This window comes from Loxodonta africana, chromosome 3 (genome assembly GCF_030014295.1).
Source record: "Loxodonta africana isolate mLoxAfr1 chromosome 3, mLoxAfr1.hap2, whole genome shotgun sequence".
In the NCBI taxonomy this organism is placed as follows: Eukaryota; Metazoa; Chordata; class Mammalia; order Proboscidea; family Elephantidae; genus Loxodonta; species Loxodonta africana.
Window position 1 is genome coordinate 192,784,629 of NC_087344.1, and position 22,487 is coordinate 192,807,115.

General features: G+C 39.4%; 1 protein-coding gene across 1 annotated transcript; it reads left to right on the forward strand.

Moving 5' to 3' along the window:
- The first annotated feature begins 7,784 nt into the window (after positions 1–7,784).
- On the forward strand, positions 7,785–9,180 carry LOC100654430 (olfactory receptor 10R2-like). The gene has a single exon (XM_003414962.3). It carries the CDS (start codon positions 7,890–7,892, stop codon positions 8,829–8,831), a length of 942 nt encoding a protein of 313 aa, XP_003415010.1. The 5' UTR covers positions 7,785–7,889; the 3' UTR covers positions 8,832–9,180.
- The last annotated feature ends 13,307 nt before the right edge of the window (positions 9,181–22,487 follow it).

Sequence of the window (22,487 nt, forward strand, 5' to 3'; positions counted from 1 at the left end):
AAGCCTCAATCCAGTAGAAAAGTTGAAAGAATAAACTGGACCATTAGAATACATCTAGCTAATTTGTGTCAAGAAACCAAGTTGACCTACAATAAAGTCCTCCCTATGGTCCTGTTCAGGGTAAGAGTTACTCCTACAACTAAGTTAAAAGTAAATCCATTTGAGTTTATTTTCTGGGCATTTATTTATAGCTCCATAACTATAATGCCTCAGATTTAGATTACAACAATGTGACTAGAGACTTAGGGGCTGACAATATTTACAAACAAGGTGAACTGTTTGTAAAACAGTACCTGCGTTTCGTGGGGGAAACTCTTGTGTCTCTCCACAGGTAACCCAGCCCCACCTGGCAGACTATTCTACTCCCAAGCCAGGAAGCTAGATATTTGTTAAAACCTGGGATGCCAACACCTTGGCTGAAAAATAGAATAGTCCATATGAAGAGCTGATGTCCACACCCACAGCTGTGAAGGTCAGTGAGAAGAATGCCTAGATTCACCACATCAGAATCAAGTTGGCTCCTACACCTGACCTTGAACAACAGACTTTGCAGAACAACAGCAACTGAGAGGCTGAACTAGTAACAGGGTTGTGGTGGCTGTTCAAGAAAAAGAAAGACACTCCAGATAAGTGGCACGTATCAATGGTTGATCCGTGGTGCATAAGTGTTACTTTGCTTGCTGTTCTAATCTTTTACCTTTTGTCCTTACTTTGACTACTGCCAGGGGAATTTAATCACTTTTCCTGCTCTCGGTAGAGTCTTGAAACCTTAAGCTACTTTCCAACAGTCTAAACTTCAGCTGCTAGAGCTCCTTGTTCTAAGTAAGAAAATGTGGATCTTACTTATTTGTTTATTCCTTGTTTTATCCCATGCGAAAGCAGCTTGGCTACATCAGCTCAAGTAAAACCTCTTGACTCCTCATTTTAACCCCAAAGGAGCAAGTGGTTGGGTATCCACTTTGCTCAGATGGATTTGGTCAATAACAACCCTTATATTAATTATTTTTGCCATTTGCCCTTTTTGGACCCTGCCTCTTAGAAGTACTTATACAATGTATAGAAAAAAGTTACAGGCCTCAGGCCTGTATATTCTCTGAGGTTACAGATCCATCCCTCCTGAACCTGTACAAGCTAGATTTCAGTTCCTGTGAATGCCCCTGTTCAGCCTGAAGCAGTTAAAGAGTAATGATCTTTGTCCCCACCCTGATGAGAGTAAGGATTTGGTATGAACATCCAAATCCTGAAAAGAAAAGGAAGGAATGAGACCGGCAGCCTGCTCACTGTCTTGAAAAACCAAAGGGCTGTGCCTGCCATCTTCTATGCTGTAGGAACTAACACCTGTGTTTAAGCTATCTCCTTATTTAGGTATGCTTACTGTTTCTGGCCAAGGTCTCAGGACCAGCTGAAACTGGCAAAAACTAGATCTGGCCTGCCTGACATGTGCAGAACCATCGACTCTGTCCTCTGGGTGACCCCAGAACTCTTCTCCCATGAGACTGAACCAAATTTTAGTGGCCCAAGACTGGAGGAGGGCTTTCAGAAGTGAGGGGTCTAATATCTGGTTTGAGAGACACCCCCCCCCTTTTTAGACTAAGCAAGCACAGAGAGGCCAGACTGCCCTAGGACTGCCTTTTCAAGCCAGACCATTCAGCAAGGGGCCTCACCTCGAGGCATTCCTGAAGACCCCAGACCTGACTTACTTCACTCATATAAACCCTTTGGGCTATTGTCTGTGAGTCATCTTGGCTACACAAGTGCCGGTGTGCTTTTCTTGGCAGACCAAATAAAGCTGCTTCTTTTGCGTTTACCCATTTCATGTGTGTATGGCCGTGCCAAGCAGGCCTGGAACACTCCAGTTACATTAATGTCATTCATTACTTTGGTACATTTGTTAAAAATAAAAGAATGGATGTTCCAAGGACAGAAAATAATAGATGGAAGACTCTAGAGAACAGGGCTTAAAAACTGATAATGCATTATTTCTGCTATAAGCTATTGGTCAAAGAGGTCTGTGTTTTGTGTTGTGATGAATCACTTTCATATGGCCTTTCTCACCGTGATCTTTTAACTCCCTCCAAATGACTGGGTGAGACTATGAAAATGAGGTGCTTGTGGCTCACCAAAGAATTGGATAGCTTGCTAATAGTGCAAATAAGGTGCATGGAACCCTTCTGGGGGTGGGGCCATGTAAATAAAGTATATGGAACCCTAACAAGGGGATTGGTCAGTTTTGCCATCTCGCTAGACTTAAAATGAGCCATAAAAGAGGTGGAAAAGGGGGTACCTCATTACCCCCAAGAAAGAAGAGCTAGGAGTGCAGTGCATTCTTTGGATCTGGGACCCCTGGGCTGAGAACCTCCTGGGCCCAGGAGACAGACAGAGGGAAGGAGCTGTGACATGGAAGACAGCAAAAGACTGCAGCACAGCAGTAGCAAGAACCATAGCGGTGTGAGACGATGGGTACCAGGAGACTGGTGGGAGATGGCTGTGGTGGGGCTTACTGTCCCATGGAGCTAGGAGGTTTGTAACACTTGCTTGAGCAGGGCAGAGGTGAAGTCAAAAGGCTGAGGGCCAGAGAGAAGCCTGCCTGTGGTATGGCTGGTGACAAGCTGTCCTGATTAAAGACCTGTGTTTTATTTATCTAGTGCTGCTATGACAGAAATACCACATGTGCATGGCCTTAGCAAACAGAAATTTATTCTCTCAGTTTAGGAGGTTAGAAGTCTGAATTCAGGGTGACAGCTTCAGGGGAAGGCCTTCTCTCTCTGTCAGCTCTGGGGGAAAGTCCTTGTCATCAATTTTCATCTGGTCTAAGAGTGTCTCAGCACAGGGACCCTGGGTCCAAAGGATGTGCTCTGCTCCCAGCTCTGCTCCCTTGGTGGTAGGAGGTCCCCCTGTCTCTTTACTGGCTTCTGTCTTTTATATCTCAAAAGAGACTGCTCAAGATACAATCTAATCTTGTAGATTGTGTCCTGCCTCATTAACATAACTGCTTCTAAACCTGCCTCATTAACATCATAGAGGTACGATTTACAACACATAAGAAGATCACAACAGATGACAAAATGGTGGACAATCAGATAATACTAGGAATCATGGCCTAGCCAAGTTGACATATATTTTGGGGGATACATAACAAACTGTATCTCAAATTGTTTCTGATCCTGAGTTGTACCGTTACTTCCCTAAAAAACTCCATAATCGTGCGTATTGTCTGTGAGTTCTGTGTGCCCATTGCAATGAATTATCAAACCCAACAGAGAAGTAGAGAGTACTGTGGGAGGGATGGCTGGTCTCAGAATTGGTAAAAAGTTTGGAGAGAGGAAGTACGTCTGACCTCCACTTCACAGCAACCAGCCTTAGGCTATTGATCTTGATTCTCCTTCCCCCTTGTGAAATTAGAGGAGGTCAGACACCCTAACATGCCATTTTTACAAGATCATTCACCAAGACCACCTAGATTCAAGAGGAAAGTGTATGCATATATATATACCATCTCTCTATGTGAAGAGTGTTTAAAAAAAAACAAAAAGTATAGTACTCTCTTATCTTCTGCACACCTAGAAGGAAGATAGACCCTGTGGATGAATCTTTCCAGAAAAGTAATTCCTGACTTCCTGAAAATCTAGACACCGACTCCATCTTTACCATATCTGGAGGAAAGAGAAACCACCAAGAGTTTTTTAGTGAAGAATTTAGGATTTTCTCTTACTGTCCTAATCCTGAACATCTCTGGTATGACCTTTAAGTAGGCTGCATGAATCCGAGACTCATCATGAATTTCTAGCATTTGTCCCATTTGCATCACCAGTTTCTGGTTTACTGACAGAATGAAGCAAGATGCAATCTGAAATTGTGTGTACCAGGGCACTTTCACATTTTTATCCATACCCCAATAATTATTGATTGATTAACTGAATACATGTTTATAGGCTTACATTGTGTTCCAGAAAAAAGCATGTTTCCTTTGTGCCTTAAAGACTTTTTTTTGCCACGTCTGCAATTCTAACATTCTCTCCATTCTTCATATCTTTCTCCCTCTCTTCTCTCTTTCAGAAGTGGGAAGGTGAAATGGCTTAACAGAAGATCTTTTTTCTCCAACCTAAGAATAAAAATTAAGAAATATTGGGCAGAGAAACGCAGGGAGGTATTTTCCACTGGTGTGTGTGTGTACACACACACACACACACACACACATATAGAAAACCCTAGTGGCATATTGGTTAAGTGCTACGGCTGCTAACCAAAGGGTCGGCAGTTCGAATCTGCTAGGTACTCCTTGGAAACACTATGGGGCAGTTCCCCTCTGTCCTATAGGGTTGCTTTGAGTCGGAATCGACTTGGCAGCACTGGGTTTGGTTTTTTTTTTTGGTTTATATGTATATGTGTGTGTGTGTATATGTGTATGTATATAAAATATATGTATGTGAAATTAAAAACACCCAAACCCATTGCCGTCGATTCCTACTAAATAGTGCCAAGAAAATCTTCACCTCTCTAATCAGTCCCCAGAGACTATCTAAGAGGAAGCCAACTAATCCCATCGTATATTAGAAAGGGACTTCCCTTTGGCCGATTTCTTTCCATAGTGTATTACTATGGTTCTACTTGATAATTGGGGAAATAGTGAACGAGCATTGAGCGCAGTGTGGTAATTGGCTCCCTATGGAGGTGAGTATCTCAATTATCAAACAAGGCATTGAGGCCACGGCTAATGTAAAAAGGAAAGACCATTGGTGATGCTCCTTGATACAATTGCTAAAATGTCCATGGAGAAAATGCATAGGTGATATTGTTCTGTGGACTAATTTGGAGGATTTTCTTATGCTGGCTTGGGGAGTTCCTGGAAAAGGGAAAGCGAATCCTGGAAAATCACGGCAAGGGAGAAAATTTTGGTAAATCTTACCTGGAAACTTTCACAGAAGTGTTTGAGAGTCAGGATACGTGCATACCACCGGGCCCAGAACTCTGATCTGAAGGAATGGAAAACTTTCATTTTTACATGAGGACTTTGATCCAGTATTTTATTTGTATATTTAAAATTTGGGGGGTTTTCCCATGACCTATGGAAAAATAATATACAATATTTAGTGAATAATAAGAAACGTAATCAAATGACTGAAAGGACAGCTAAATGGATGAAAATATAAGGGCCAAGAAGAAGGGAGGGCCACAGGGTAAATTTTGATTTTTCACAGGGAGGACACAGTATTTATTTTCGAAGGGAATAAAAGAAACTGTATAGAGTACATAGAATGTATGGGGAACACAGAAAGTGTTTTGACTTAGGAGACACATGATGGTGAACAGGAGAACCCTGCTAGTATAAAATGAATTAATTGAAATCATTATTAATTAATGAATACATTATTTCATTTATTCTTTAAGCACTTGTATCTCATTTATTTAAGTATTGGGTTATGTTCTGAAGATAAAAGTGGAATAAGGTGTAGTCTTTATCCTTGATGTACACAAGTCTATTGGGAAGACAGAAAAAATAATTTGGATATAACATTGCCATGGATTGAATTGTGTCCCTGAAAATATCTGTCAACTTGGGTAGATCATAATTCCCAGAATTGTATGATTGTCTACCATTTTGTCAGCTGATATGATTTCCCTGTGTTCTAAATCCTATCATTATGATGTAATGAGATTGATTACTGGCAGTTATATTGATGAGGTCTGCAAGGTTAGATAGTGTCTTAAGCCAATATCTTTTGAGATATAAAAGAAAGAAGTGAGCAGAGAGACATGGGGACCTCACACTATGAAGAAATCAGTGACAGGACCAGAGGATGTTCTTTGGACCTGAGGTTCCTGTGCGGAGAAGCTCCTAGACCAGGGGAAGATTTATGACACAGACCTTCCTCCAGAGCTGACAGAGAAAACTTTCCCCTGGAACTGACACCCTGAATTTGGACTTGTAAGCCTATTGGACTGTGAGAAAATAAATTTCTCTTTGTTAAAGTCATCCACTTGTGGTATTTCTGTTATAGCAGCACTAGATAACCAAGACAAACTGGTAGAGAATTGTGATTAAAGCACATGAAACAAGCTTTAGAAACATTAAGAACAGAAGAGTCTCTCTAGACAGATGAGAGGAAGTTCAACAATTTGTGACTTGAAAAATGTGAAGAATGAGTTGGCCACAGAAGGTGAAAGGATATTGGAGTCTAAGATAGTCCTCTGTTTCTCCTTCCATTTTATTTTGAAACCCATAGGCATATATAGGGAACTGCAAGTATTTCTGTGAGTTGGAGGTTGATGTTGTGGATGTAAAGGTGGGGACAAAGCATCAGGTGCCTTATTACCTACCTTAGGAATTGATTTTACCCTACAGGTGCTAAAGAGTCACAGAGAAGGCTAAGGAATAATTAATTCAGCCTTTCCACTTGTTAGAAAATTCAATTACCTCTTCTGTTTTCTTTTTTCTTTCTCATTTTCCCAAGCTTTTCTGTAAATCTGCAATACCCTCACATCCAAGCTCTTAACATTTCTCTCTTATTTCTGAATATTTTATGCAGCATCCAAGGCTGGGTTGAGTGGAGCTGAGGTTTTTGATGGGGAATTTTATTTTCAAGTTTTAGTTCCCATATAGTTTCCAAGAATGAGTTTGAAATGGCAGGTGACTGATGAGGGTCATGAGGTAGCCATTGAGTAACATGGCCTCTCTTTCCTTTCAGGCACTCCAACATTTTTTGCATATTAAGTTACCTTCTCATTCTGGGGATGATGTTTTAAGAGAAGATATCAAAGAGAGAAGACCAGGAGATGGAAAGGTAAAAGATGATATCCCAGGAAGGACATTAACGTTAGTGAGGATTTTATTCTAGTCAAACAGCATGCTGTACATTCCTTATTTATAAAGTTTATAGATAAAACAATTTAAAAGACTAGACTGGCACTCCCTACTTTAGGAGGTGTAATTCTTCCTGGTTCTTCAGTTCCAAAGGTCTTTGAGCCTGATCATACTGACTTTACTCCATGGGATCAACTCTCCATGGCCAATTCCTTCCTTGTCAAGAAGTAAATCTCTTGATTCTAATCTCATTTAAAAATTTTGTTAAACCTTTGTCTAGGCAAGTATCTACTTAGCAATACAGAGACAGATCTTGGAAACAGAAGTTTGTTCAGTATCCAAGTCAGGTATATCATAGACGGGACATATGTTTAAATGGGCAACCAGTGAACACTGAAGCAAAACTAAAATATTCCAACCATGTGTTTTCTTTAAGGAGAAACAAGGTCTAGTATCTTGTAAGAGTTTGTATAAGGGTCATAAAGCTAATTCTAAGGAAGTAACTGTAGTTCCCAACCAAATTAACGTTATAAATGACTACATGGAAATGGGTTATATTATTTCTCATGAACGGAAACCCTATAGTTTACGAGCAAGTAAGACAAAGACAGATAAACTGATGTTGATCCAGATACTGAATGTATTAGAGGAAGATGGGAGTGGGTTCTCAGACATGGGTGCTATTGCTCATAGAATACAATCTTGTATCGGTAATCTGAATAAAAAAATAGCCACTTAAAATGATGATGCAGATAAAACTTTTTTTTTTTTAAAGTAATTAGACGTACAAAAATATTGAGCAGAGACTACATAAGTCTTCATTGGGGTGGGGAGAACATGAAAGATGGGATTTATGTGAGTATACTTCATGTGAACAATTGTAGCTTTATTGCTAAAATTGTTTGTAGAAAAATTAGAACAATTTCTTGTTAGTTTACAGTCCCCCCCCCCTTTTTTTTTTTACTCCAATGCTTGTTGTGTCTAATTCAAACTAGACTGGCACTCCCTACTTTCGGAGAGGTAATTTTCAATTCCAAAGGCCTTTGAACCTGATCATACTGACTTTACTCCATGACATCAACTCTCCATGGCCAATTCCTCCTTTGTCACTGAGTTCCTGTTGATGGGTTTCTCCAGCCTTGGGAAACTGCAGCTTGTCCTCTTTGTGGTTTTTCTCTCCCTCTATTTGATCATCCTGACTGGAAACATCACCATCATCTCAGTCATCCGCCTAGATCACAACCTACACACTCCTATGTACTTCTTTCTGTGTGTCCTTTCTATCTCTGAGACCTTATACACAATTGTTATCCTGCCCAAGATGCTCTTCAACTTGCTCTCTGTACTCAGGACACTCTCCTTCACGAGTTGTGCCACCCAGATGTTCTTCTTCCTTGGCTTTGCTCTCAACAATTCCTTTATTCTGGGAGTGATGGGTTATGATCGCTATGCTGCCATCTGCCAGCCTTTGCACTACCCCATTCTCATGAGCTGGAAGGTATGTGGACAACTGGCAGTAATTTCCGTTATTTGTGGCTTCCTGACATCTCTGGTAGCCACAGTTTTGGTGTTTAGCCTCCCTTTCTGTGGGCCCAACAAGGTCGACCACTACTTTTGTGATATTTCCCCTGTCATTCGCCTTGCCTGTGCCAATGCTCACGTTAATGAACTGGTCATCTTTATTGGTGGAGCCCTTGTGCTTCTTGTGCCCTTGCTCTTCATCTGCATCTCCTATGGCTTCATCGTCCACACCATCCTGAGGATCCCATCCACTGAAGGCAAGCGAAAAGCCTTCTCCACCTGTGCCTCCCATCTCACTGTGGTCATTGTCCACTATGGCTGTGCTTCTTCTGTCTACCTGCGGCCCTCAGTGAAACATACATCAAGCAAAAATAGTCTGGTGACAGTGACCTACACCATCATCACCCCACTGTTAAACCCCATGGTATACAGCCTCAGGAACAAAGATGTCCAGATGGCTATTAAGAAAATGTTTGGGAAGACTGTTTTTTTCCCTAAGAGTTTATAATTAGAATATTTTAAAAGTGTACATACACTTCTGTGACAATCAAAAATGGAACACATTTTTTTTTTTTTTTTAAGTCCTAAGAGTGTCTGTTCTACTTATCTGTATAACTGTGTGGTCTTGGATAAGTTGTTTGACATTGTGAGGCCTTAATGTTTTCGTATGTGAAGTGGAGATAATAATATTTTCTTCTCTGGGTTGTTGTAAAGAATCATACTATCTGGTAATGAATCATCACTCTCCACATCCTCCTCCTATTTCTCTAGATGTATAGTTCTCAAGAGGGTTTTAAAAACCATCATCTTTTGTCCTTTGGCTTGTTTACCATCAATCTCCATTGATCATGGTCTTTGCTTAGGATTATGCCCAGCCTAAAATGAGGTTCCCTAACCTGAAGGTGGCTTACATCTGTTGGATCTGTTGGAGGAAATAAGGTCACTGTATTTGTAACTAGGAGATTTAAGATTAGGCACTGGCCAGGTCATGATGTTGAGACAGCTACATTTTTTTCTATAGAAATAAGGATTTTATTATCTAAAAATAAGATTAACATAATTTTTCTTTCATATTTCATAGGGTTTTTATTTGAATCAAAAGGATAAAATAAAAGAAAGCATGAGTAAAATGTGAAGTCACACAAAGTGCCAGACTATTATTGTGTTAACTGACCTAAATTTTAGACATCTCACATTCTTGGGAGCAGTTTTCTAGATATGCTGCAGCTTATCAATATTATCTTTAAATAATAATGCATAAAACTGAAGCTCATATTTAATATGTGACCTCCTTTTTCATTGTAAAATGTAATTGTACCCTTTTGTTTTTAAATTGAAGTACATACAATCGTAGAGTTCTCTTTTTAAAGTACTACCACCTCTGTTGCTATTTTTCAATTTTACAGTGATTTTTTTCTGAAATTTTTATTCTTACTAGTCAGATAGTGAAGGCATTTAAGGCACTGCAAGTCAGTGTAAGTACAGCTTTGAGAATCTCCATTATGTTATTCTGTTCTCATTTTTTCCTATCAGGTAAGCATTCATAATTTATCGACCAAATTTTTTTTTGTTTTTTTTTTTAAAGAATAAGGTACTTATTATACATATTTCCTTGCTGGTACTTAAAAACTACTGTTTTTCATTTCTAGCTTTGTTTTTTGTTAGTTTGAGAATGTGGACTACGTTATATATATATATATTTTTTTTTTGATGTATTGAATTTTTTGTGGTTTCTTCTGAATTATGTCTGGTCACTTAATATGATGAAGTACTTTCATTTAGATTAAAATTTTAATACACATATTATAGATATTATCTTAATTGTATTAATAAAACTATTTTAGTACACTATATATTATCTTAGTCATCTAGTGAAGCCATAACAGAAATACCACACGTGGATGGCTTTAACACAGAGAAATTTATTTCCTCACTGTAAAGTAGGCTAAAAATCCAAATTCAAGGTTTCATCTCCAGGGGAAGGTTTTCCCTCTCTGTCGGCCCTGGAGGAAGGTCCTTGTCCTCAATCTTACCATGGTCGAGGAGATTCTCAGGGGCAGGGACCCTGGGTCCAAAGGATGTGCTGTGCCCCCGGTGCTGCATTCTTGGTGGTATGACATCCCCAACTCTCTCCTTGCTTCGCTTTCCTTTTTTCTCTCAAGGCCACAGCCCTGGGAAACTCCCTTTACGTTGGCTCAGGGAGGTGACCTGAGTAAGGGTGGTGTTACAATCCCATCCTAATCCTCTCAACATAAAATTATAATCATAAAATGGAGGACAACCACACAATACTGAAAATCATGGCCTAACCAAGTTGATTCACACATTTTTGAGGGGACATAATTCAATCCAAGACATATATAATCATTTGTTTTATGTATATATGACCTGTCATAGATCCATCATGTTTCATTAAAATGCTTCCCCGCATTTTTGTTTATTTGCTTTTCATTACATTTCTAACAGCATCAGTCAATTAATTTTGTTTGGAACTAATTTTTTAAATATACTTTTTTGGATTTAACATATATGTTGTAACTAAAAACTCGCTAAAATGATAGCGGAATATAAAAAACATAAAAGTACTCTTCAAACAAGCAAACAAGAGAGGAAAGCAGAGGAAAAATATCAAACCAATTACAGAAGCATGAAAATGGATTACTGAAGTCGTTCTAAGCCAAAGACAGAAAGCTGAAAAAATACACCTGTATAGGGGCTGGGTAAGCCAATGAAAGGAAACCAATTCGCAAAAAAGAACTCTATGTTAGGCCATCCCAAAGGCACTGACAGGTGGGACTGATTTAACGTCCTATAAAGAACACACAGCCTCTTGATCAATGCTTTGCAAAGCATCTGCAGTGAAGGACCAGGTTTATTTTTCCATTTCATCACAGGCCAATACTTCAGTAAAATGTAATAGAAATTAATCATTAAAAAAAAATGGGAGGAGGTGGGGCCAGGATGGCTGACTAGGTAGAAGCTACCACGGATCCCTTTTGCAACAAAGACTCGGAAAAACAAGTGAATTGAGCAAATACATGACAATCTACGAACCCTGACCATCAAACATAGAACTAAGGAGCTGACCTGAGTGACAGGGGAGCGAAAAGCCACTCCCTGAAGCAGCGACCACTTCAGGAACCGGCATCCTGTGCCACAGCCTTGAGCCCTCGTGGTTCCCTGGTGCCAGAGTGGTGGGGCTGATTGCAGCTTACTGAGACGGAGCAAGCATGGAACACAGCCCTATCCCCTAACCCCCTGAAGTAACCTTGGGAGAGACTCAGCCAGTGCAAGCAGGCTGCACACTGACGCTGCTGACAAGAGAACGAGCAGCCACGGGGAAGCAGCGACTGTTTTCAGAGCTTGGAGCCAGCATCCCAGTCAGAAAACCTAGGCGCCAGGTTTTGGACTAAGTGCAGAGGAGCTGATCATGGCTTCCTGAGATGGCGCAAGCACGGGACACAGCCCTAGCCCCCTGAAGTAACCGCAGCAGAAACCCAGCCAGTGCATGCAGGCTGCACAATGATGCGGCTGATAGGAGAAGGAGAAATCACAGGGAAGCAGCGACTGGTTTTGGAGCCTGGAGTGCAGCGTCCCAGAGAGAAAATCTTGGCACTGGGCTTTGGACTAGGAGTGGAGAAGCCGATCATGTCTTCCTGAAACTGCCCAAGCATGGGATGCAGGCCTGACCCTCAGGGGCAATCTTGACCCAGCCAATGCACACAGGCTGCATGCCCCTCTGGAATCTCAGATAAAACAGTCATCACCAAGAAAGATAAGTAACTTTGTCTATATTGCTGTGCGTTACTCTCTCCTATCTGATCCCTCCCCTCCCTGCCCCAGGCGGCTTCATTAACATTGGAATTTCCTGGGCCAGAGAGTGAAGTGCTCTGCCGGGGTTTTTGTTTTTTCATTTTTTCCTAACCCATTCTCCTGGCCTGAGAGAAGCAGCAATGAACAACCCAGAGGAGAAAAATCCTTCCCTGATTTCTCTAAACTGGAATAAATATACAGAACCAGCTCCAGCCAAGCATAAGCAATCCACAGTCTTTGGCTTTCATCCCTACAGGGAACAATGTGGTTATTATAATGCAAAGGCAATTCTGATAGAGATTCGACTGTAATTGTTTTAGCAGAGCAGTGGAAAGACAAGTTTTGGAGGTCTGATACGTCTCTACCTATTAAACAGAGCCCTCACTGGTCCACAGCAGAGAACTGAGGGCTAAAGCTCCACTCAAACCACCTAGCCACCTACTAAAGGAGTCTGAGGATAGTGACGCCTACCAAACTTTAGATGTACAAGCATTGGGTGCCTAAGGCACAGCTGCAGAGCCCACCCACCAAAGTGTTCTAGGAATAGAGACATACCTACCCCAATAGCACGTGGGGGAAGGCTGTCAGTATCCTGCCCTCCTTGGAGTGTGACTGCCTGCTGCTACTAGAATCTGGTGCATACAACTATCACCACTACTCCTCTAAGTTAATAGGTACCAGACTACACCGTGCACTTGGTGACCCAAAATCAGGACACCTGAGTTGATTCTATTCAAGAATAGTGAATGGACTCTTAGGCTTATATATCTGGTAACAGCTCAAACCAGCTGGTAATAGGGCATAAGTGATTCAAAGGCTACAACAATCAAGACAGGGCAAACTAGTAGCCTATCTGGGTATACTGAAACAAAACAAAACAAGAAGATAAGACTCAGTTAGTAAATATAAAATAAATCATTACAATATCTTATAGATGGTTCAGAGACAGCCAAAAAAACCCAACCAAACCCATTGCCATGGAGTCAATTCTGACTCATAGCGACCCTACAGGACAGAGTAGAATTGCCCCATAGAGTTTCCAAGGAGCAACTGGTGGATTTGAACTGCTGACCTTTTGATTAGCAGCTGTAGTCCTTAACTACTATGCCACTAGGATTTCCACAGCAGATATCAAATCACATAAAGAAGCAGACCATGACTGCTTCTACAAATCCCCAAATTAAAGAATCAAAATCTTTCCCAAAGGGAGATACAATCCTGGAATTGCCAGATGCAGAATTTAAAAATCTAATATATAGAATGCTTTAAGATCAGGGATGACCTTAGAGATGAAATAAGGCAATCTACAGAAAAAGCCAAGGAACTCACTGATAAAGCATTTGAAGAAATCAAAAAGATTTTTCAAGAACATCGTGTAAAAACTAATAAGCTGCAAGAATCCATAGAGAGACAGTATTCAGAAATCCAAAAGACTAAAAATAAGATTACAGAATTAGACAACTCAATCGGAAGTCAGAGGAGCAGAATTGAAGAACTGGAATGCAGAGTGGGGGAGTTGGAGGATAAGGCAATTAACACCAATATAGTTGAAGAAAAATCAGATAAAAGAATTAAAAAAAAAAAAAAAGAAGAAACCATAAGAATCATGTGGGACTCTATCAAGAAGAATAACTTGCATGTGGTTGGAGTTCCAGAACAGGGAGAGATAACAGAAAATACAGAGAGAATAGTTGAAGATCTGTTGGAAGAAAATTTCCCTGGAATCGTGAAAGATGAAAGGATATCTACCCAAGATGCTCATCGAACCCCATACAAGATTGCTCCAAAAAGAAAATCACCAAGGCATATTATCATCAAACTTGCCAAAACCAAAGATAAAGAGAAAATTTTAAAAGCATCCAGGGATAAAAGAAAAGTCACCTATGAAGGAGAATCGATAAGTTCAGACTACTCGGCAGAAACCATGCAGGCAAGAAGGCAATGGGATGACATCTATAGAGTACTGAAGGAGAAAAACTGCCAGCCAAGAATCATATATCCAGCAAAACTCTCTCAAATATGAAGGTGAAATTAAAATATTTACAGATAAACACAAGCTCAGAGAATCTGCAGAAACCAAACCAAATCTACAGGAATTACTAAAGGAAATTTTTTGATCAGAAAATCAATAATATCGGATACCAACACAACACAAGGTCACAGAACAGAACAGCCTGATATCAACTAAAATAGGGAAATCACAAAAACAAAATAAGATTAATTTAAAAAAGAAAAGAATGCTCAAAACAGGGAATCCTTGAAGCCATTATGTAAAGGATTACAATAATCAAAAAAGAGGGATTAAATACAGGAGGCAGAGATCTTCCATATGGAGAGGAAAACAAGGTGATATATGATGACACAAGTTAGGTTTTTACTTAGAAAAATAGCGGTAAGTATTAAGGTAACCACAAAGAGGTCTAACAATCCTGCACTTCAAAATAAAAACCAAGAAAAACATGACGACTCAGCAAAAATAAATTCAACTACTATGAAAATGAGGAACACACAATTTACAAAGAAAAACTCAGCACAAAAAATTAAGTGGAAAAATGAAATAGTCAACAACACACAAACAGGCATCAAAATGACAGCACTAAACTCATACTTATCTATAATTATGTTAAATGTAAATGGACTAAATGCACCAATAAAGAGACAGAGAGTCTCAGACTGGATAAAAAAAAACACGATCTGTGCATATGCTGCCTACAAGAGACACACTTTAGACTTAGAGACACAAACAAACTAAAACTCAAAGGATGGAAAAAAAATATATCAAGCAAACAACAACCAAAAAAGAGCAGGAGTGGCAACATTAATTTCTGACAATATAGACTTTAAAGTTAAATCTACCACAAAGGATAAAGAAGGACACTACATAATGATTTAAGGGACAATTTACAGGGAAGATATAACCATATTAACATTTCATAACATGGAGGAACCTGGAAGGCATTATAGTGAGTGAAATAATTCAGATGAAAAAGGACAAATATTGTATAAATTGTATAAGACCACTATTATAAGATCTTGAGAAATAGTTAAACTGAGAAGAACACATTCTTTTGTGGTTATGATGGGGGGAGAGAGGGAGAGGGGGAGAGGGTTTTTTACTGATTAGATAGTACATAAGAACTACTTTAGGTGAAGGAAAGGACAACACTCAGTGCAGGGGAGGTCAGTGCAACTGGACTGGACCAAAAGCAAAGAAAGTTCCTGAATAAACTGAATGCTTAGAAGGTCAGCTGAGCAGGGGCGGGTGTTTGGGGACTATGGCTTCAGCGGACATCTAAGTCAATTGGCAAAATAAATTCTATTAAGAAAACATTCTGCATCCCACTTTGAAGTGTGGCGTCTGGGATCTTAAACACTAGCAGACGGCCATCTAAGATGCATCAATGAGTCTCAACCCACCTGGAGCAAAGGAAAATGAAGAACACCAAGCTCACAAGGTAATTATGAACCCAAGAGACAGAAAGGGCTACATGAACTAGAGACTACATCATCCTGAGACCAGAAGAACTAGATGGTGCCTGGTCACAACCAATGAGTGCTGTGACAGGGAGCACAACAGAGAACCCCTGAGGGAGCAGGAGAACAGTGGGATGCAGACCTCAAATTCTCATAAAAAGACCAGATTTAATGGTATGACTAAGACTAGAAGAATCCCAGCAGTCATGGTCCCCAAACCTTCTGTTGGCCCAGGACAGGAACCATTCCCGATGCCAACTCATCAGACCTGGATTGGACTGGACAATGGGTTGGAGAGAGATGCTGATGAGGAGTGAGCTACTTGCATCAGGTGGACACTTGAGACTGACTGTGTTGGCATCTCCTGTCTGGAGGGGAGATGGGAGGGTAGAGGGGGTTAGAAACTGGCAAAATCGTCACGAAAGGAGAGACTGGAAGGAGGGAGCGGGCTGACTCATTAGGGGGAGAGTAAGTGGGAGTATGGAGTAAAGTCTATATAAGTTTATATGTGAGAGACTGACTTGATTTGTAAACTTCCACTTAAAGCACAATAAAAATTATTTAAAAAAAAAAATGGAAAACACGTCAACTGGTCTTTGAAAACAACTGACCTACACCAAATAAGCCAGCATTTTTCAAAGAGCTTCATAAAATCCTTAGAATTCTGGGAGATTTTTCTACAAATAGCATCCAGGACCAATATGTGTTGGTTCATCCAAAATCATTCAACAGATGTTTATTATGGCTATGGCTCTCAAACTGTAGAACTCAAACCAGCATTATCGGTGTGTCCTAGGAACTCGTTAGAAATGCAAATTTTCGAGCCCCACGCTAGAGTGAGAATCTCTGGGAGTGGGGCTCAGCAATTTGTGTCCAGTAAGCCCTCCAAGTGATGAGGATACATCCTCAAGTTTGAGAACCAGTGGATCATGATGTACCATGCTGATCTTTGCTAACGAGAGAGTACATAGATACGATTCTTCCTGGTGATGTTTGCACAACATTGTGAACGTAACTAATGCCACTGAATTGTACACTTAAATTGGTTAAAATGGCAAATTTATATTTTACATGTTTTGTCACAATTAAAAAAAAAAAAACCCAACAAAACTACCTCACATCCTCCCAGACTGACCAAATTACCTGTCTCCTTCCTTTTGGGTGGTTGTTTTCTATCTTATAATGTCTCAGAAGTGGAGAAGGACATCATGCTTTGTAAAGTAGAGGGTCAATGAAAAAGAGGAAGACCCTCAACAAGATGGTTGGGACAATGGGCTCAAACATAGCAACAATTGTGAAGACGGTACAGGATCAGGCAGCGTTTTGTCCTGCTGGGCTCCTGTGAATCGAAACCGACTTGACAACAACAGAAGCTGGCAGTTAAGTGAAAAGCATACCACCTTCCAGGACAGCCCACTCCAGGCAAAAAGAGTAGTGTGAGGTAGGAGCTTTTTTTTTTTTCTTGTTATATTTGTGTGTAAGTGATCATGGAGATGGCTCAGAATGGGGTAGTATTTTGTTCTGTTATATATAGGGGTAACCCAATAGGGGTAGCATGAGTCAAAGCCAACTGGACAGCAACTAATAACAGCCACATGGTATCCTGAGATTTAATTCTTGACTTACAAAATTCCAAATATTTACATTGACATTTTACAGAAAAAGTTTTTCAAGACCATCTAAGAGGCAACATGGAGTTTTGTATTTGCCTGTGACCTGTTAATGTCTAGGTAGGAAACAACTAGATGACTGTGTTTATGTGCATGTTCGTTAGTAAGGAAATTTCATTTCTAGAGACAACTAAATCAATCTTCCACAATTTTTAGACTTAGAGCTATGTGGCCAACCCATGCTAGAGCAAACAAATATGTTGTTTCAGAATTAGGACTATTAATGGGTAGACCATCACAGCCCATGGAAACTGGGGCTATGGTTAATGAGTGTACATCTTAAGAGTAAAAGTTTAGAGACAGGAATTCCAGCCGCCCTCTCTATGGCTTTGTAACCACTTTAGCTGTGGCAAGCTATGTCCTCAACAAGGACAGGCTGGTAACAATGACGTACACCATTATCACTGTATTACTAAAATCCCTGGTATATAGCCTCAGACACAAGAATGTCTAGTTTGCTATCAGGAAAGTGTTGTGAAAGAAATGGTCTCTGAAACTGGGTCATCAAAATATCATATTTTAGATGTCATACGTAGTTCCCTTTAGCGTATGTGCATTACGACTATAACCAATTCTTGAAAGAATGTGACTATGAGATACAATTTCTTCAGTTTCTGAGCTTCAATTGAAACTAAGAAAAACTCCTTTTTTTAAGTGATGTTACACTGATGCCTCTTTTCCTCTAGAATGAGGTGTTATGATGGGGTTTATTGGTAAATATTGAGTTCAGAAAGTTATTGTCTAAATAAAGAGACAAATAGTTGGCCTGGTCAGTGGAATGGCCATGGACAATCATCTTAATCACCGTAGATCACATATTGCAGGAGACACATAGTTGAAAATTTGTTGAAAACTATGTATCCGATATATTAAATTGTCCTCAAGCACATATAAGCAGAAAAAAATAGAAAAAGAAAATTTGTTTGCAATTTAAGGAGTTCACAGATTATTGAAAGCCCAACCATGAACCCAAATCATGAGAGGCCTCATTCCTGGCCAAACTCATCTAAGCCATTTAACTCTATTCTTACCATTTTATCCTTTATTTTACTTTCAGTGCTTTTTTTTTTTTATGTCCAATATTTCTTTTAGCCTGATTGAGAGATTACTTATATCCTTGTGCCACAGAATGTATACATTTAATAATCTGATTATAATGTCCAGAGAAATTAATTAGCATCCCTGCAGTTACCTTACAGATTTCTTAATGGATTTAACTTGTCCTTTAATGCTGAATTTCAGAAAAAAACTCACCATGGAGTAAACGGAAAGGCTATCCTTGTGAAGACAGCAATAAAATTTCTGAAAGTACTTTTTTTTTTTTTTTATGTCACATTTGTTTTAAAAAAAAATTAAAAGGAGCTACTATGCAGTCTAGAAGTCAAAGTTTCTGAATACAGTGTATGTAAACATCAGGAAAATGATTTAAATTCTATACTGCAGGAAGAGGAAACACTGGTGGCATAGTAGCTAAGTCCTGTGGCTGGTAACCAAGGGGTTGGCAGTTCAAATCTGCCAGGCGCTCCTTGGAAACTCTATGGGGCAGTTCTACTCTGTCTTATAGGGTTGCTATGAGTTGGAATCGACTCGACGGCACTGGGTTTGGTTTTTTGGTGTTACTGCAGAAAGAAGGGGTGATTAACAGGAAGCTCCAGAAATGGACTCTTAACATTTTAATCAACTTTCATAAAATGTGGCTGTACTTGGTGTCCAACACTAGTGCATGGAATAATTCCTACAGCGGTCTGACACTAATGTGATTTTTAAAGTTTTTATCTGTCTTACTTTATGGCTTTAATTTTGTATGATATTCTTGGTGTTTGGGTCTTCTCAGCTCCCTTTTTTTTGTTAGTATAAATATGGAGGATTTGAAGGTGTTCTTATGAAAGATTATATCAATAATCAGGAGAATAATGCTTCAACAGAAAAATAAATTGCAGTGATAGAATGACCACATTGGTCTTACCTCATCATTCTACAGCCATAGTGACATAAAACAGAAGTAAAAAATAAACCCAAATTGGCTGTCCTGGACATCAGATCTCTCTGCTTATGGCTTGAAATATAGGATCCTCATGGAGACTGGGCTAATACTGGACTGGAAAACAAAGAAATCCTCAGCCGAGAAGAGCATAACTTCCTTTGTCCATTGTATAATCCTATCGCCACCACAGCCTCCTTCCATTTTCATCTATTTTATTAAGCATTTACAGATTTTTATTCTTCAAAACATCATAGAAACAAAGTTCTCACTTATGCTTTTACTAAGCTGTGTTCATATCTCATCTCTTCTACCAGACTGTCAGTGGTGTCAGATAAAATACTTTGTCATACCCAATTACTTACCCCTTCCACTTTTATCTCTATCCTTCACACAGTAATTGAATTACAATAGGTGATGAGTACATATCTCTTGACTTTAAATGAGTGACTACTCTGCAAAGCCAAATAGAACATATGGAAGTATACATGAAAGTGTAGCAATATTTATGTCCCCCCAGGAGTTTATAATAAACAAACCATTAATTTTACTCAAAAGTCTGCAATTTGGGGAAAGCTTTATGAGGGTGGCTTGTCTCTGGTCTATGCAAAGGCAACTGGGCAGCTTGACTGGGGCTAAGGGATCCACTTCCAAGATGGACTACTCATATGAATGAAAAGATGATGCTGGATGATGACTAAGAGCTGAACCAGGGGTGTCAGCTGAGAGTTTCAGTTTCTCTCCATGTGAACCTGTCCATGGAATTCCTTGATCTTCCTCACAGCATGGAGGCAGGGTTCAAAGAGGGAATTTTCCAAAAAGCAGGAAGTAGGAACTGCTAATCTTTTAAGGCATAGCATCACTATACTTGTATTCTATTGATCAAAGCAGTCATATGGACCCAACCAGATTCAAGGGGCAGGGATGTAGACCCCATATCTCAATGGAAAGAAGATCAATTTAATTTTATATAGTCTGCCTTCTGATCAGAAATTATTCACATTTTTTTCCCATGTGTACTATACATTCATCTTCTTTCTTGACCCTCCTAAGTCTCATCCAATTACAACATTCAGTGGTCTGAGGCTCAAGGTCCAGGATCCATTATCTAAATTAGGTGAAGATTAATCTCTTTAAAAAAAGAAAAGGTGTAGTTTATTTCAGTCTGAGGTCTGTTAACTAAAACAGTAGTTATCTGCTCCCGATACATCCAATACCCAATGGTGAGATAGGAATAGGATATCTGCAATAGACACTGCCTTTAAAAGAGAGAAAGGTGGCACATAGCTGTCAGCGGTCCATAGAAATTTTGAAATCCATCTAGGAACACATTTTCCGCCCTTTAACTAGAGCCTAATCCTAATTCTGGAAAGGATTCACCATTGCCCTGGGGCCTAACCTCTGAGATCTTTTCCCACCCTTTGGGTCATCCCTTCTTATCCGTAAGAAGTAACTGATACCTGCACATGAATAATTTTCTCAACTTGTTTTTTCTATGTAAGAAAGTTGGGAGTTCAAAGGTCTCTTCATTTTTACTGTCTTTGTCCCGTTTAGTACCCATAAACCCATTGCTGTCTGGTTGATTCCAACTCATAAGTTGAAATAATTCTTTTAATTTTTTTTGTGAGTTTCTTATATATCAATTTATAATTAATTCCATTAGACAAAATTTACACCCACATTTATTTTTTATTATGACCCACTTGTGAGTCTGCTATATGACAGTACCCTTAAGTATCTTAAAAGTTCTATTTTTTAACTTACAGGGTTTATGAGACATGCCCTTATATACTTAGAAGCTTGATTAGGCATAGTTTTCAATGTTCTTGAGATAATTACCCTGAGGCAATGGATTCCTGATAGCACCTTGGATTTGATCTTTTCCCAGAAGACAATGATTAATTTGATAATTTTTGTTGGGAGAGACGGGGGAGGAGAAACAACTGTACTTTTAAACTCAGCAAGTCCTGTATCCTTTCTATTTCTAAAACATTTACAGTACCTTCTTCCATTTATCTATTTTTTCTCATGTTTTATGATAGGTTGGAGCATTCTATAATCTTTCCAGAAATCTTCCCAGGCAGACTCATTAGTTTATTAGTTACCCTTTCTATTTTCTAGGTTATGGCATGTGGCAGTGCTGACAAACTTCTCAGCAATACGCCGTAAGTGTCCTCTTACAACCAAATGCTACTAACATTTTTCTCTCTGTCCTTCTAAGTCCTTACCCACAGTCTCCTCAAGGCCCTTCCAGATAGTAGTAACAGACTCCTCAAGACCCTTACAGATTCTTCCTACCACTAAGCCCAAAATTAATGCTACATGTTTTAAGTTTTGTTTATTACAGCACACTGATTTTAGATAAAAAAATTATGTTCTGGTTATTTATTGTTATATTACGAGGTACACTAAAATTTATTTTGCTTAAAATAACAACGATTTATTCTGTACATGAATCTGCGTTTTGGAAGAACTCAGTGGAAACAACTTGTATGTGCTACACATAGGGTCAGAAGGTTTGGCTTAACTAGCACTGAAGAATCCATTTCTAAGGTTGTTCACTTAGTGGCTGATAAGTTGATACTGGATGTTGGCTCTGTACTCAGCTGAGGTCAGAGAAGCTACCGAAAGTCCCCAAAAGAAGAACTTGGGCTTTTCTCCTACTGTCCCGAACTCGAAGCATCTCTGATATGACTTATCAGAGCACCCTCAGATGAGTTCCTCAGGGAGACATCTGCAAGTTTCTAGAATTTCCCCATTTCCAGAATCAGTGTCTGGACTTATAGAATGAAGCAATCAACCTGCAGTTTTGACAAAGATGATAGCCTCTGCTGAAACCTATACCCAAGAGTTTCTCATTTTTATCCCATACCCCAAACATGAATGATTGATTTGCTGATTGAAGAAATGTTTATCAAACTCACATTACATTCCAGGAACAAACATGTTCCCTATGTATCTGAAAGATTTAGGCTACCTCTGCCATTTTAAGTCTGCCCACCATTCTTCATATCTTTCTCCCCTTCTTCTAGTTTTTAGAAGTGGGAATGTGAAATGGCTTAAAGAAGGATCTTTTTCTCCAACGTAAAAATGAAGATTTAGGTGCACCAGATAGGGTAACTGGAAGAAAGTATTTGTCATTGATGTGTTTTTTCACAAATGGTACCCAGAAAATCTCCATCTCTCTAATGAGTCCCCAGAGAATTTCTAAGAGGAAGCCAAATAA

What these genes read in the sequence shown, in the direction of transcription:
- LOC100654430 (XM_003414962.3), top strand. Translation starts at nt 7,890, where the DNA reads ATGGCCAATTCCTCCTTTGTCACTGAGTTCCTGTTGATGGGTTTCTCC.